The sequence below is a fragment of the Excalfactoria chinensis genome, chromosome 4 (genome assembly GCF_039878825.1).
Source record: "Excalfactoria chinensis isolate bCotChi1 chromosome 4, bCotChi1.hap2, whole genome shotgun sequence".
In the NCBI taxonomy this organism is placed as follows: Eukaryota; Metazoa; Chordata; class Aves; order Galliformes; family Phasianidae; genus Excalfactoria; species Excalfactoria chinensis.
In genome coordinates, this window is record NC_092828.1 from 84,919,461 (window position 1) to 84,936,511 (window position 17,051).

The window sequence follows — 17,051 nt, forward strand, 5'->3', positions numbered from 1 at the left end:
GCTACAGCAACTGGAGGGCCCATCTATGTGCCTTGAGCACTCAGGTTTCCCCACTCTAGTTCAAAGGGACTTAAATACATTATTATTACAGTTGGGTCTTTATCTCAGTGAAAGCAATGGTGTAATGCAGCAGTGCTGGAATGGAAAGTCCTTAAGTACCTGCAGTGATAAAAATCAGAGCCCAGACAAAGAGGAATCTGTTTTAGAGAGACTTATTTATTAGAAGATAGGAGGTTGTTACATACAGATTCTGTCCTGCAAAAGTGTCCTGGTTAAGGATATGTCAGGGAGACATTTAAACCCATTAGAGCTGGCTCTGGTCTCCATGCAGAGATACTCAAGACACAGCAGAGCTCTGCCAGACCTGGCTCTCGTGCTGGTGCTCAGCTGCCGAGAGGCCTGACATACCACAGCATCCCTGAGCTCGTTACATCACCTTTATCCCACTGGAAACCCTGGCCTGTGGGCTGGAAACCAGCGGTGGGGACACCAGACAGTGCTGCAGAAGGGGCACCGTTCTTCCCGGGGGGAACCTGGAGGTGTTTTCTCCAGGTAGGGAATTGTCTTCCATCGTGCCAGCGATGAACGTGTCTGAGCAAGGGGCTATGGAGATACAACCATGCTATGAGGTAGCATGAGGTAAATTAAAACTAAAAAAGGAAAAAAAAAAAAAAAAAGAAAAGAAAAGAAAGATCTCTCTGTGATACAGAGAAGAGCTCTTGCCATCCTCCCTCACCCCAAAATCAGACAGAGAAGGCAATGTTCAAGTCCCCTGCAGAGATCTCAGAGAAAGCAGCTCTGATAGGTGGATCTCAAAAAGGCAGAGGTTTTGCCCCATAATAGTTGTGTTCCTAGCAGTTTTCCTCCACTTCCACAGGTAACCTGTTTCCTGTTGGGTTGGCAGATAGTGTTTATCACCTTTCATGAGGCTCCTGCCCAAGGTGGCTCAGGGCCTTTGCCTGAGGAAGCCCAGGTGAATCGAAAAGACACCACACCATTTTTGCACCTCCTGAGCCCAGGCCCATGGTATGCCATGCACTGTGGTCACGTTGGTGGAGAGGCAAGGACAAATGAAATGGCAGGTGAGAGGCATAAGCCATCACACTGGCAATAAAGAAGGGCCTGAGAGCAGACCTTCTGCAGGTAGTTGGTGGCTCACAGCCAGTACAAGGCTTGGTTTCTTACCAGTCCCTCAGCTTTGTCTTTATTCCAGGCATGCATCCTACTGCACTTGGACAGGTACTCGTGGTGTAGCAAAGTGGGTTAACTGGTGGCTGTAAGTTTTCTTTTCATAGACAGCTACCCAATATGGATACTTTTCCGTCATCGCAGACTTCTTAAATGAAGGTATGACTCAAAAGTTATCTGTTTAATGGGCTAATCTATGGGTGCAGAAGGAGGAAGATAAAGAAATACTCAAATCTAACTCCTAAAGTTCCTTTGCTGAAGCCAAATTCCTGTCTAATCAGGGGTCTTTGCTGGCTGGGTCAGAGCATCACCTTCACATCACTGCCTGCAAAGACACATTTTACTGTATTTCTCTTTATAAAATCTCAGACTGTGGCTCCATTGACTACTTGTAAGATTCTGGGCATGATCTCCCACTTTGCCTACAGTGTATATAAGCTTTAGAGTACTGCAGGATGCTATCAAGGGTTTCCCTTTTCAGTCTGCAGACTCTGAGGAAGATAACTGTAATAGGTTTGCCAGAAGTTTTTAGGAACAGCTGCCTGTGGCTCATCTATCACCATACATCACTCCTTGTCTTCAACCCACGAGTGGGCTTTGCTAGCCTAACACATTAGAATCTTCTGAAACTAAAGACTTGATAGTGAATGCTCACAGCCGATGACAATGTGAAAAATGGGTCTTCAGAAGCAACAATTTGTGAGATGAGCATTTTTCTTTTGCTGCAGATGACCTTCAAGGCTGGAGATACTTGGAATGGGGATTTGCAAGGCTGCAGCTATCAAGCAAAGCAGCAGACCTCCAGTTACCTTTAGGATAATAAACACGGCATTGAACAATGTGTCTAGCTAGCTTTGGCACAACAATGCCTACTTTTGATCAGGTTTTATGTTCCTAAGGCACTCGGACTCCTTTTTTTTGGAACATGCACCCCAATGAGTCAGATTTTCTTGACTGAGAGGGTTAAGAAAATGCTTCATGAAGGCAAAGCACAATTAACTGAAGAGAAAAAATGCTCCAGACCCACTCAAGCATCAAAACCCCAGAAACAATCACAGGGCACATCTTCTTTAAAGAAGACTTTCATGATAGTGCTCCCCCACCTTCACTCTTCAGTGAGGATTGACAGGAGGATCCCAGGTCTTCTGAAGGTCACCACCTTATGTTATATGTTATGTGGGGAGGGCAATACCCTGCTCCATCAGAGGAGCTTAGCAAGCCAGAACTCTTGGCATACAATTTGCCACAAAAGAACAAACTTGGGAGTTTGATGTGAAACAATCTCCTTCTCTCTTCTCTCAGCCCTGGCATTCATAAGAAAAGCTAATTGTCCGAGCTTATTCAGGATGGAGGGAGACACACTAGACAAGCAGAATATGTTTTTAACGTCAGACTAACACTTACAGGTAGCTTTATGTCTCCATTTCCATGATTCCCTTCCAGACCTGCTTCTTCAGCCACCCATGATGAGAACCTGTTCCACCTAGGTCTTACTGAAACACCTTGATGAGTGAAGCTCGCCTGTCAGAACAGTATGGACACTGTAGAAAAGTTATCGTTGATGCTTTTGGAGAGAAAACTAAGGAGAGAAGTGCATTTTCTCTCCAGAACATGTGCACAAACGCAGGAGGCATGGTAGCCCATTTCCTCAAGACCAGAGGAGCTGGCCCCGATGTGTGCCTGCAGCGATGCTCAAGGTGTCATCCTGATGTAAGCAGTGCCGAATTCACCAGATCTTGATAGGTCCCCCTGTACCGAGGGCTCTGGGGAGGTGTGCTGCGAGGTAGCGCTATGTGGCTGCACTAAGGAAGCCTAACAAGGAGAACAGACACAGAGAAGCTGGAGAAGCTCAGAGCAGAGGAGAGCAGTTCACTGAGGCTCTGTCAGCGTGCAGCCAAGGGGCTGTGACCCAGACTTTGTGGCACTTAGTAGTCACTGTGTTTTGAGTATCTCAGCTGGGCGAGTCAGACCAGTTCTAACAATATCCAAAAGGAAGAATGTTTTCTCATTCACATGGAGTACGGAGTCACAAGGGAATAACTTGTTACATAGAAAGATTTAGAATGTTAATTACAGTATCTTGTAATTTTATAATTTAATTGTCAACCTTTTCCCTTGAAAGTAATCCTTGATGTACATCATAGAATCAAACAGGCTTTTTAAAAAAGTACATCTTAATATAAATAGTTTATTCAGTGCATGGTTGTGTATACAACAAATAATAAACAACTCTTTTGTACAAGGCAGAAAGCTGCCCGTACGGAACTATGTCAGTTTTGGAGCACAGAATCCAACGATGATTAATGCACAAAATCTTACACATCATGCAACTCTAGGCCAATATTCCAACTTTCTCCCATGCAACAGACATGATGACCTAAATGGAAACCTAACTACATTTTTTTTTTAAACAATTGTTTCCAATAGCATGTATAAGTATATGTTGTTTAGGGGTAACCTGTCCTAATGCTTCCTCCTACACAATATTCACGTGCCCGTTACAGTGAAAGAAGGACTTTTACAAATAAGACGTTTCTTATAAAAAATTAAGTCACCTTAATTCCACAGTTTCTGTCTTTAGAAAAGAAGCCACAACAATAGTTTAACATGACACACAAAATGGAATTAAGAGAAATCTACACTGGAGGATAATCGTATCCCTTTCTGTCAACTTCCACTTGGGATAACAAAACATTTCAGTTCCTACAGACTGGGGTTAGCACAAGAACTTTACCAGAAACTACAAATCTATAAAAATTTATATTTCGTTGTGTTTAAAACCACACGAACACTGTTTGCTAGAGCCTGAGACACCAACTCTCAGTTCCAACCCTGAATTAATTAGTTATTTTTTGAAAGACGCAGCTTTAAAGACCCATTGGAGTTCAGAAATCAAAAAGTTGCACTATTTCAAATTAAAGGATACATCTCTTTATCAAGCCTTAGATATAAAACTGTAAGCCAAGGAAACAACAGAGTTTACATATTTGTTTTTTTTGTTTCCCCTATAAAACATATAAGCATTAAAATTTCCTTTGAAGAGCAAAAGTGGTCTTTTTCTTAGTTGGAAAGCAAATTCTTATCAGCAGTGAATGCTGTGAAATGTTTTTGTTTCGTATTCCACAAAGCATAGGAGAGAGAAAGAGAAAGAGAGAGAGAAAAAGAGAGAGAGAGAAAGATCTGGACACCTCTTCTCCGAGATTTAATCCGCAGTTATGTTTGCTGGCTATCCAAGTGCCTTGTGATATGCACAAGCATATTCTACATTATTGGGGTATATCCTTTGACAACCAGTAGATCTAATGGCTGATAAACGAGTGACCTATGCAAGTTCGGTGGCTTGTCCTGGGCAATTGAACATTTGGATGAAAGACTGCTAGTAAGAATTCAACTGCATCCAGAGGTAAGGTTCTGTTTAGAGAGCACTTGGCTTGCCTTAACCTGGCTACGTTGACTCGTTTTGGCTCACGGATTTACCCCCATTTAGCACTCCTGAAACACTTCTGCTCTTTGTTGGGGTCCCACTTCCAGATCTTGAGAACTCTGTGAGATCGTGGAGAGAAGGCTCTTTGTACATGGCCACTGCAAAGCAAAAGAAAGGCAGCACATCAGCGTGCATTACAGTCACTTGGTGCAACATCCAGCTACAAAATGTCCGGATTTTTCATTCCGCAATGAGCAACATAAGGACTGAATTAAAGAAAAATACAGCTTCCATTTCAAATGCCCTAAGAAATTCCAAGCTCCTATTAAAGGGAATGACATTTTAGAGAGGAAAAAAAAACAACCCTTAGTTACCTTTCCTCCCAGTTAAATCACCCACCTACCCTCTGCACTTGCAAAGCTTTGCTAGCTGATATAAATCCGCATTTCCCTACTAATGGTGAGATAGCACTGCTAACAGCTGTGATCCGGCCTATTACTTGTGTATACAGACCAAGCTGAAGAGTGTGAAAATGGTTTTTCAGCCTTCTGCTTCCTTTGCATTCATACATATAAGCGAAGATCAAACTCAGCGTCAGCTACCTAAAACCTGCTCCTAAATGTAGATTGCCAAGCTAGTCTGGAGCTCACCCAGGGCTGTGCACCTTAGAAATATCCCCTCTGATTTCAGAATGACGCTGCCTTAAAAGGTGTCTTAACAGCATAACCCAGAAGTGAAGAGCTTCATGCCCACCAAGGGAGCAGCTTATGGAAGCTTTTTCAAAGAGGAATCTGAGTCTGAGCACAGCACTGATTTAGATGCTCCAGGGACGGCTCCAGGTCTTGGCTTTTAATACACAGCAGGATATGTATGCCACATGCATTGTTACCTTTAACGTCACACGCTGATGCCACATGAATTGTGGTTAAATAAGCACTGCACATTGCAGCTTTATCCCAGGCAAAAACTAGACAAACATCCTGTAATATATAGCACAGATTGACAAGATATGCAGTAAGTTGGTAACATCTGTGTAAATACTTGGGCTGTTCCAAGTGAAGCCTTCATTACCTGTAACAGAGATGCTTTGGACTGCGGGCACAAAGAAACTAATAATATGCCTAGTTAGATGAGAGAAAGGCAGAATTCTCCATTATGTTTAATAGAGAAGCATAAAAAAAGCAGGTTACACTGAGAGTGCGTTACAGAATATTATACCCTTGTTATATAGTTAGCTGTACCCTTCAAATATGTATGCATGGCAATTAAACATCCCTGACAATACAAAGTCAGTACAGGTAGATGGAGCAAAACCAAGAAATTACCTTTTAATGGTTTTGGAAGAAAGTGTGCTGCAGGTTTGTTTTTCTTCACGTGGTTTCCTTTCATTATCTCTCCTTCCTTGTTAAGACCCAAATACCAACCCCGGCCAGACTGTTGCTGTCTATAGATCATTGAAGAATATGTTACGTAGTAGTTTTCAAATACCGATTCTTTGAACTTGCATTCAGGTGTAAAATGTTCCTGCAAGAAAGTAAAAGATCAATATGTGCAATGCAAAGTGTCCCATCAGTTAATGCAAAATAATCCGATATTCAATGCTTTTCTGATAGTTAAAAGACATACTTCTCACCCTGTGCTATCCAACTTAGAACACTGGTCCTAGTAGTACTAACAACAGAGTAACACAATTTGAATCCCATGAAACGACACCACGAGCAGCTCAAAGTAGCAGAATAAAAATCTTTCTGATCACTGAGCAAAAAGTCTAAGTGAAGAATGATTGATGGATGCAGCTAAAGGCTAGCAGGTAGGCATGGCCCTGATGGCAGCCCCATGGGGCCCACTGCAGTTCGGCTGTGTAGGCAAATAGCATGGCCACGTAATGCCTCTGTGCATTAACTTCTGGCCTTAACTGTTCAGGAGGAGAGTGCAATCAAAATTCAAAGCCAGGTTGTGATGAGTAAATTGTTTTTTACCAACCTAGCAATATTAAGGCAGCTTGGAGCAGCTGCCTGTGCAGTGGTCTTCACTCAGTCAATACCTTTTGGCTTTATTACCCATTTATGATAGTGAAGGGATTGACAGTTGGACTGGATGATCTTAGAGGTCCTTTTCAACCTTAATGATTCCACATTTCTGTGCAGGTTAGGATGCAGGCATGAAACAGAGGATGGAGCTAAGACCAAAACACCAGTCCCGATGGAACCGCTCCACATCTTCCTGAGGTCAGTTCAATGGGTGCTGCAAGTTTTGTAGCAGCACAACTTTTGATGAGGTCTCAGCTACAATATGGCACCGAATGACAAGGATTGGTGGGCACGGTGGGGATGGGTTGATGGTTGGACTGGAGGATCTTAGTGGTCTTTTCCAACCTTAATGATTCTATGATTCTGTATGATTTTGAGAACCCCTAGAACCCTATGGAGTACAAAAGATGAAGGGCTTGGTCTGGTGATGCAGATGTGACTATCTCAACCCTGCTTATGCAGTCATAGCTGTTTGCTGGGCTTTTCTTGTGCAGGCAGGTAGCTTCTGCAAAGCTGTCCTTGTGCTCAAGTATCTGGCAGCAGCACAAAGGAAAGGAAGAAAAATGGTGCCTGCATAATGATTGTAATTTTGATTTAAAAAAAAAAAAATCACAGGAAATTAAATGTCTCAGGATCTTAAGATGTTCTTATCTAGTTTCTGAAATATTCTTGTATGAGAAAAAGATGGTATATATTAAAAAAAAAAAAGTACTTTTTCTGCACATCTTTTCACATTTTTGTCTTCTCACAGGAGAAAGAAAGAAACCTCTCATCCTCTGACTGGCATTTGCTTCAACAAAGAATGAGAAGTAAGCAATTTTCTTCCTTTTTCCTTCAAGCTAATTGGCTGTTATTTAGTTAATTGACGATTGGTTTCAATCGCTGTCAAGTGGAGACAGTCACTGTATTTTTGCAACATTTCTAAATAAAAGCCTTCTCCCAGTGTACCCTGCCCAGTGCTAGCCATGTTAACAAAGACTATTGCCAACATATCATCCAATTAGCAGCAAAATAGAAAACTACAGTGCTCCTGACAGATGATTACAGTTTATGTACAGTAATTTGGAGTTGTTTTGGTTAAAAAAAGGCCCCGCTTGTGTGCAGCAGCAGAGGGGCAGATTGCAAACAGAGCCACAGTGTTTACTCCAGCTCTCTTAGGAAGCAAATTAACCTCAGCACGAGCGGCATTAGGCAAAAGTCTCTCAAAACAGATGCTAAAAAACTCATTTGCTCCTGATTTTTCTCTTGGCTGTGAGGTTCGCAGTGGAATTCACCATGAGTTTCTTACAGCAGTGCTTGAGTATGGCTGAATACTGCCTGCTGGTGCCCACCAACCCACATGGGCATCCCCACGAGCATCATGGACAGCCAACCCCTCCATGCAGCAACCCATGGCTCAGCCATGGTGGAGACACCTTGTGACAAACAGGATACAGACACCACTCAATAAGGTGCTCAGTTCCAGGTCAAGTTTCCTCCCATTTTTCCACTACTGTGGCAAACAACCTAAACGCCTTGGCACAAGAGCACATTTGTTCTTCTTTATTGACCTCTCTTTAACTCCTAGTCCATGTCTATAGCTTCACAAAGGCGGTGCACAGTAGGAAGGGCTTTCTCCTTGCCAAATAGTAGTGATGCAACATGGCTACTCTGCTTGCACCAAAATACCATGCTGCTGCTGACATTTTGCAAGTGTTTGTTCCCACCCATCACTTGCCCTTTATTTAATGCAATACAATCCTTTCCTAAAAGAATGTGGAAGGGGAACTGCAGAAGAAAGCTTTCATTAGGGAATGATGGGAGATGTACTCCCGATTTAGGGGTACTGCAATTAAAACACACTGTTCTGGGCTTGACAAATTATGTTGTTCACAGGGACGTGGTTTAGTGGCCATTATTGGTGGTATGGGGACATCTGGACTTGATGATCTTAGAAGTCTTTTCCAACCTTAATATTTCTTTGACTTTATGATCCTATGTGCCAGCCCAACTGGGCACAGACAGGGGTCCTCTATCAGCACATCAGTTCAGAATATAGTGCAGAGCAACAACTCCACAATGGCCATTCTGTTGTCTTTGGTGACAAATTCTTCGATAGAGCACTGAGAAAAGGCAAGTTAGGGTTGGGAGATCTTCAAGAGCGTTCTAATTCTTAGGAGAGTTCCCTTCAGCTGCCCTGAGGGGAAGTCTGTCTTATATTGAAAATAAAGTGCATCCCGAGGTGTCAAATATTATGAATATATTGCTACACATAACAGACGAGAAAATAGGTATTTGTGTAAAAGAGTATTTCAGTCTCAGCTTAACTCAGCAGTCAGGGATAATGGCACCTACATGACAGTACAGTGAACTCATCCAAGCCCCTCACAGAGGCACCCAGAACAATGAATGAATGAATAAATAAAAGTTAAAGAAGGTGCTGGATTCACTGTAGTTGTGACTCAGACATGCTTAAATAAGCAGCAGGATGAACTGTCAGAAGCTGCTTCTTGACTCTGAGCTGATCAGCTGAACTACTGAAATGTTCCTGCATGAATAGATCTGCAGCTGCATTAGATATGTGGAAAATATATTTATTTTTTTTAAAAGGGAATAATTTGGTGTATGACAATATAGTAAAAAGGCATTGTAGCTTGCATTTAGAGTGGCTGTATTTCCAGGCAGCTGACGAGATTACATCTAAAATAATCTCTTACATGCAAAAACTGTTACAGGTCTACCAAAGCTGAGAGCTAAACTACTGCAAAAGCAAACTTGGTATTCTACCTGCACTAATTGTACAAAAGCCATACTTCAAAGCAAACACCATTCAAATTATCAGCCAACTTAGCCATTTACACTGCAGGACCAAATGTTAAATGTCATGGCTCCAAATGATTGTAATGCAGGAATTCAGACTCCCCATAGAAAGGGAATGGGGAATCTGCTTTAAATAAAGGTATTTAGAGTTTGCATGGCCCCACTGTGCAATAAAAGCCTCTTCTCAGGACAGCTGCACACAATGTAAGCGTTGCAAGGGCAAAGAAACATGCTCTCTGCTATTAATTGCATACTGCATTTACATTGAGGATGCTGTCAGAAGGGAACACGACCAAGTGCTTTATAGAGCAGCTTCAGTCACTGGGTCAATACTGAGTTTGTTAAATTTCTGTGTGTTGCTACGGGTAGCATGTTTTATTGCTACCAATGGCAGCTGACCTGAATAATCAAATATTTACTGAGATGGAATTAGTATTAGGGGCATGACAAAAAAGCAAAAAAAAAACCAACAAACCTCAAACTTTGAAAAGTACTTAGGAAAAGCATTGGGTATTATGGAAAACTTGGAGGGTGTTCTTACATACAGAGCATAGAATTACATTCCTTGCAATCAATGGCTTTGCGTATGGGATTTATTCTTTATTTTCTCCATCTAATGAAAATTGGATTTTTTTTTCTCTCCATATCCTTATTTCTTGCAGGATTATACCATAGCCCAGGATTCCATTCTATAACCATGAATTTTTGAAGGAGCCTTTTTATGGCTCCAGAGTAGTGATTTTCTGCACCAGTGAGCCTGCTTTTTTATTATTAACAGAGATTGATTTCTTCCATCTTGGCATGTGAAGTTCCAGGGTGTGTCCCCTGTATCTTCACCCCGTAGTTTGCAGTGATACCAAAAGTACAAGATGTGAATGCTTCGATGTTTACGTTACCAGAACTGACTGCTTTTAGATCACCAATGTGAGATCGCTCTCTGAAGAAAGTAGCTGTTACTTCTGAAGCGAAGCCACTACAATCTGTTTGCAGCAGTGACAGAAACTTACAATTCACCTGAAATAATTTATTCTGGATCAGATACAGATATAGGTCTTGTAGGATTGACTAGGAAATCTGCAACCCTGTTTTCATGCAGCAGTTGCAGCACGGTGCTGTTGAAGATGGTGCTACACCAGCACAGTGCTCAGCTGCTTTGCCCATGTGAGAACCCATTTAGAAGATGCAAAGTCATCAAAGGTATCCCAAAGTCAAATTCCAGTGCATGGAACTGTCTAGGACACTGTAATAAGCAGGAATTTATAAAGTGAAGCACAAAAACTCAGTGGTGTGTATATTCCTTTAGGACAAAGCTTCTGGAAAGAATAAAATGGAGCCCAAGGAAGCAGCTGGGCTCTCCAGGATGCGATTTCAGGTTTTCACTAAGTATTCTCTGAATCTATGAGAAAAGCACCGAAAAGATCCTGTAAGTGCTCCCTTGACACTGTTCCCATGCACAGCAAATCAAAGGCACAAGCATAGGGAAAAATGCATGCAGTGAACTGCAGTAGAAAACACATTAATCACATACACTGAGATTTACAGACTTAAGTTTTGGTCTTTATTTCTAGTTCTCTCAGTGACTCAGTTGTGAAAACTTGTCCAAGTTATCTTTGCCTGGATATTTAAAGTGCCAATTGGGCACATCAATAAATACCTATTTAAAATGTGATGCGTCACCACTCAGCGTGCTCAGCTCATGCAATGGATGTACTAGAAACTATGCACGATCATATTATTGTTCCCCTGTCTTTTGGTGACAGTTCAGCTCTACAACTGTGTTGATTAAACCAAAGCTCTTCTTCACTGGGGCAAGACACCTAACACATGATACATACAAGAAGTCACCCTTCAGAATAATGCAGAGGAAATATATCCTGTTAGAGAACATCCACAGTGAGGTTTAAACGTTCTGCAAGATGCCCTAGAGAATGCCTCGCATATGTCAAGCACATGTCCCATTCCTAAACTGGCCCACAGAGTTATGAGATATAATTTACTGGGTATGAATAAGAAAGGAGATCCATTTTGCCCCCAAAATGCATTAGCAGTGATCTGAACATGTGCACCTCTAACGATCCTGGACCCATAGAAGAGGGAGTTGAACTAGATGACCATTAAAGGTCCCTTTCAACTCAAATGATTCTGTGATTCTATGAAACCCCTGCAGATTCCTGAACAATCACTCTAAATATTTTAATATCTTGCCATGCTTGCATCTGCAAATTTCTGTGGCTTCAGGGTACCAGACTTTCCAGCCCTAACTGAAAATCAGTGAGATTCTAGTAAGGTAGAAAGAAACTAGTCTCTAAACACTGCCTGCTTTGTAAGGCTTGGGAAGGTTCACGAAGCAGTAAGAGCCCAGGGGGTTACCTTAGGGCTTAAAGCCCAACTGGAAGAGAAGAGCAGCATATGTAAGAAAGCCCTACTACCTAGAAGCTGTTTTTTCACCACACCTAATTCTTCTTGCTTTACACATACCTGTTACCACTTCAAAATCTCTACACAAAGTCTATGTATAAACCCGTTTTTAAATCTTTCTCTTTAGAAAGAGAACACTCTTGCCACTCACATACATAGCCTCTGGGTAAGGTAGTCCCCAGTCACTAAAAAATGGGAGATAGAAGTACTCTGCACATGTTCTGTGTGCTTCTACACCCTGATCTGAGAAGTGGCTGAGTTGAGCAGATGAACTGAAGCAGGGTGAATCTTGCTCCCACCCAATGCTAGGGTCGGACTGCCCTCTTCTCCCAACAGGCTCAGGTTCTCCCCCAGAGCACTTTTTCCTTCTCATCATTCTCCTGAGCTCATTATCTTCATTTCTTCTAACAGCAGCTTCCATGGCTGAAGTCAGCACTGCGGAAAACATATTTAAAATGTTGTCCATTGTTGTTTTTCATAATAAATGAACTACTTTTATACGTATATACATATATTGCTTTCTTCTCTCTGCTTTTCATTTTGGAAAACAGCATCTAAAATTACCCAGTGTGCCTCTTCTGTGCCATTCATTACCATCCAGCTCTCTGTCGTGTCTCTGCTTATTCATCTCTTGTCTTAACTAAGCGGACCTAATCTTTCTAAATCTCTCCTCATATGAAAAGTTCTCTGTGCCTCTAATCATTTTCATTACCCTTCGCTGAATCCTTTCAATTTCTTTTTCCTCCTCTATCATTTCCAGAACTGAAACACAACATTTAAAAAGAGGCTGTACCATTGAGTTGTATAACGGAGGTAGAGAGATTTCCAGTCGCTGGTCTTATGACAAAGTAAAACGGTCTATGCTGCTCAGCCTCATTATGCGCATTCATACAAAAGTTCTCTATCTTTTAAGTTGTGTCTCTGATAAATACAGTCCAATTTTATGGTGCTTCTGACCTTCTGATCCATCGGTGTAACCATGCTTAAAAATTAAAGGAGAGGTGATGGAAGCAGAAGGCAGATAGGACCTCATTTCTTCCCCCAGAAGTAGAGCAGAAAGCCCCAAAGATGTTAGCAACCTATTTTAGAACACAGCCATTATTTCACTGATAACCTGCCAGCCATTGCAATCAGATTTTCTAGCAGTTATAATTGACATCAAGTTCTGCTATTGTCAAATCTCTCCGACACAGCTGTTGTGCAATGTCCTCAGCTTACGTGTGTCATCCACTACTTTAAGAAAAATATGTAACTCCAAGTTGAAAAAGTCCTGCTAAAGTACCCAGACTGTGTTCTGCTTCAAGTTAAAGACAGACGTGCAGCACCCCGCTTGTTTTAATGGCCAACCCTGTGCCCGCTGCCATTTGATGAACACGTCCTGATGAGGCGGTGATATGCAAACCCAAAGGGAGAGCCAGCAGACAACGAGCAGCTCCGAGGAGCAAAGCACAAGCAGCTTGCTCAAAACAAGGCAGATGTGGTGTCTCCTGAATGTGGCATAAAGAGACATCAGCCTGTCATGGCCCAGCCGTCTGCAAGCTGGCAAGAACAGCTGAGAAAGAAAACACAAGTCCATCCCAGTAGCCCTTTTACACAATTACTCTTGTATTCGTCTACATGACCAATGCCACTGGGGGAATCCCATGCTGCTGCTGGGGCTGCAGAGCAGTGCTGTGAGTTAATTTGTTCCTAGAGCAAGGTGACTTGGCTGGCATTTGTTAAATATCACCTGGGAGCACAGGGCAGAAGGGCAGTATGACCTTTCTGTGTGCTGGGGCCATACCAGCCAAAGCACAGTTTTCAGCTATATGAGATATGAAGAGCTGCGGGGGACAGGGAACCTGGGATGGGGTTCAGCAGCAGGTCAGGATACCCCAAGTTCAGCAGGATGGACGGGCAGTAATGCTGAACCATCAAACACTGCCCTGCTACTCATATCAGCCAGTTAATTGGAAGAGTGTGGGATTTACTGCTCCAGCCTAGATACAGGACATCAGCCCTGGGATAAGGAGATGGAAGAGATCTCCTTCAGACCGTCACCCATGAATTCACGCAGATTTATCTGACAGTGCTGAAGAAACAATAATTTAATCACTGTTTGCAGCAGGCTCTAAATCTGTTTGGTTAATTACAAGCCAGGACATGACCCTTTTAGCAGCAGATGCTCCTTCGATGCTATGCGAAAAAGGAAAGAGCAAAAAAAGGTTTCCCTTTTTGGGGAGGGGGGCAGGGCAGTTGAGCAAGAAACAGAACAAGTGCTACAGTCCGTCCCCTGGGGGAAGGTGACAACGGGGGAATGTTGCTTCTGTGGCAACCTGCAAGCCAGTTGACAGCCTGTACAGCCACTGGGAAAATCAATGTGGAAATGATCCCTGTGTCCTCAGCTGCTGTGGGAAGCAGCCATTCTGATGGCAAACGTGGAGGCAGAGCTCATCCCAAGCTCAGATGGGATCACCCTGTATTTCCACCCTCACTGAGGCTGCACTAAAAAGATGGGACCTGCCCCCAGGAAGTGCTTGGGGACAGATGCTGCTGAGCAAGCTCTTTTTCTGCACATCAGAGATTGCCTCTGCTCACTGCCTGTGAGAAGCTGCGAGCGGAAGATAAATAACAGCACGAGCTGCAGGAGAAGAAATAATGCCACGTTACATCAAACAGGTCCTTGCTTCCCTGTCAGCCTGAAGTCTGTTCTGCACAAAGCCTTGCCATTTGGCCTGTATATTTTATTAATGTGTATGCATATTTATGGCACCAAGGGTTAGCCAATCCTCTGGCGGTCAATAGCATCCTCTTAGGCCCCAGTTCTCAGCAAAGGCATTTGTCCTGCCTGTCACTGTTCCTGTGTGCAGCTTGCATTGCTCTCAGGTGGCTGCCTGGAGGGCCCCACCTGCACCAATCTGCACTGCCAAACTTCAGCAGCATAAAGCTCTGCAAAGCACTGAATGCAGCACAGTCTTTAGATTGGTGTTATAGACTAAATTAGCACTAAACACAGAATAGAATCATTATGGTCGGAAAAGGCCTCTAAGATCACCAGGTCACAGGTTCAAGGACTTGGTTGGCTCCACCCTGATGACCAAAGCAGCATCTATGTAAGACCAAATGGTAATGAGACCTTTTCAGATGTGCTTGATTTATTGCAATCCATTTATTCATAAATGCTATGGGTGGATGTATTTCAAACCTCGGTAGTTTAACAGTGCCAGGGCATTACTGGCAGGCAAACCTGCTTCTTGATATAGAGCGGCGATGCTCTCTGGAATTCCTCCGCCCTCTCGGCTCCTGAAATAATGCTGTTTATTGAGCATATGCTGCTAAGAGGATCTCAGAGGGATTTTCGTCTTAGATGGCAGGCTAATTGTGGGATTTGAGAGATTTCAGATGGCAAAAAAACTTTAAAAAACACGATTATCAGGGATTATACAAGATGAGATGAGATCTGTGACTGACCCTTTAGCAAGAGTTGATTCTGACTGGGAAAAAAACACTTGCTTCAGCAGAGGAAAGCCCCACCAAGAAGAGATAATTGCACAGAGAGCAGATAGAATTCCTCTCTGGAAATGACATACACTCCTTCCCTCTAAGCAACACTTTAAACTGAATTAATGGAAATAACAACAAACCACAGCAGAGCCCAACCATCCTCTGCAGCAGGCACAGGTAACAGAAGCACACGTCTGTAGTTCAGGGAAAGCTGCTTTAGCATTCAAAGCACTGCACTGCTCTAACAAGCCAGCTGGCACCATGTTGCTTGAGGAATGGGTGGCCTCATACATCCCTAGGAATGCAGCCACCTCCATCTTCAGCAGAGCCTTGGGAAGCAGCCCAGGCCCAGCACTGAGGAAATGTCCCTGCAAACATCACAGCTGTGTCCAAAATACTTCTTTTTCTTTTTTGTGTGTGTGTCTTTACAGTTGCTACTCTTCACCAGGGGCACCCAGCAAGCACATAAGGCAGAAACATTTCTAATACCTCACTTCATGGCCTGGCTATTGAATAAGAGCAAAAGACCAGGCTGAACACTATGTGTCCTCTTAACAGACCTCACCGAAGGTAAAGATGCAAGCCTTTTCCAGCAGTGATTTACGAGAAACTTTCTCTAAAACAAATGCACAGGCTAATAGGAACTCATGTCCTAGGAGACGGCTGGAGCCAAAGCACAGAGATAAGGCTATAAAGCTTTGCTTTCCTCCTTTCTCCCATGCAGTGATACAGACTTCACAAGGGTCTGTCATTCAGTGATTTTACGTCTCACTCCTGCTGCCTCTGGGCTGTGTGACCAATGACTCTGGAGCCAGACTATAGGGAGACACAGGGCTGCTGCTGTCTGCTGCAGCGGAGGAGACAGAGATCCCTGCTAAAGCTAATTTAAACCTGGAAGGCACCCAGATGTCTCAGGGAAGGGTGCAATTTAAAACCCAAACCTAAGATAGCCTGGGTTACAATCACAGATTTCTGGGAAATCAGCATGGAACAGCTGCTCCACGAGCCAAGCCCTGCAGACCTTCACGTTACAGCGTTCCGAGAGATGAGCTGTTGCCATTCTGAGTTATCTCATGGAGGGAAAAAAAAATGATGCAGCAAAACAGCAAGTGCAAAGTGTGACTAAATGAGCACTCCCAGGCGTATAGGACTGCAAGTCGCTCAGATTCCCTAAGAGCTAAAGTCAAGGAACATTTAGCATCTCAGTGCCAAGGAGGAATCTGAGAAGCAAGTCCAAAGTTTCCCAAGAATACCAGCATTGTGCCTTGAGAATCTAAACTGCCTTGGATCCGTCCTGCTGCTAAAATCTGGTTATCTCATTTCCAAGTCTGCAGATACAAGCTGGCTACAGCCGGCCAGAGAGCAGAGAGCAAAACCACCCTGCAATTGAGAGCAGAAAGGTGAGCTTGTCCATCTGAAAAGGTGATCGCCTTCTCATTTGCCCACCAGCTGATCTTCCATTTCACTGCCTAGGAGCATCCCTTGGTTACTATAACATGACAAGCAGCAAAAAGGGCTGAGGGAAGAAGGTGCAGCAGGGTAAGGATTCGAGGGAAGCTTGGTGAATCTAATCTGAGTCTGCACATGGATAATGTGCTGGCAAGTCCAGAAATGCTATTTTTCTTTAGGCAGTCAAGGCTCCGTGGGCATCCTTGGACTTGGAGGATTTTGTGGCTAAACCCACGAGGACCGAATGGGGGCAATTAATT

The 17,051-nt window shown here is 43.2% G+C and overlaps 1 protein-coding gene across 4 annotated transcripts in view; it reads right to left on the reverse strand.

Annotated features, from left to right (window-relative positions):
• Positions 1–203: 203 nt before the first annotated feature.
• FGF13 (fibroblast growth factor 13) overlaps positions 204–17,051 on the reverse strand; it is a 250,310-nt gene continuing 233,462 nt past the window's right edge. For all 4 annotated transcript variants that reach the window (XM_072334589.1, XM_072334590.1, XM_072334587.1 and 1 more), the window contains 2 exons: positions 5,938–6,136; positions 204–4,770 (listed from right to left, as the gene is read on the reverse strand). In XM_072334589.1, coding sequence (XP_072190690.1) covers positions 4,634–4,770; positions 5,938–6,136 — 336 coding nt within the window. In that variant the 3' untranslated portion in view covers positions 204–4,633. The remainder of the gene's footprint in view (positions 4,771–5,937; positions 6,137–17,051) is intronic.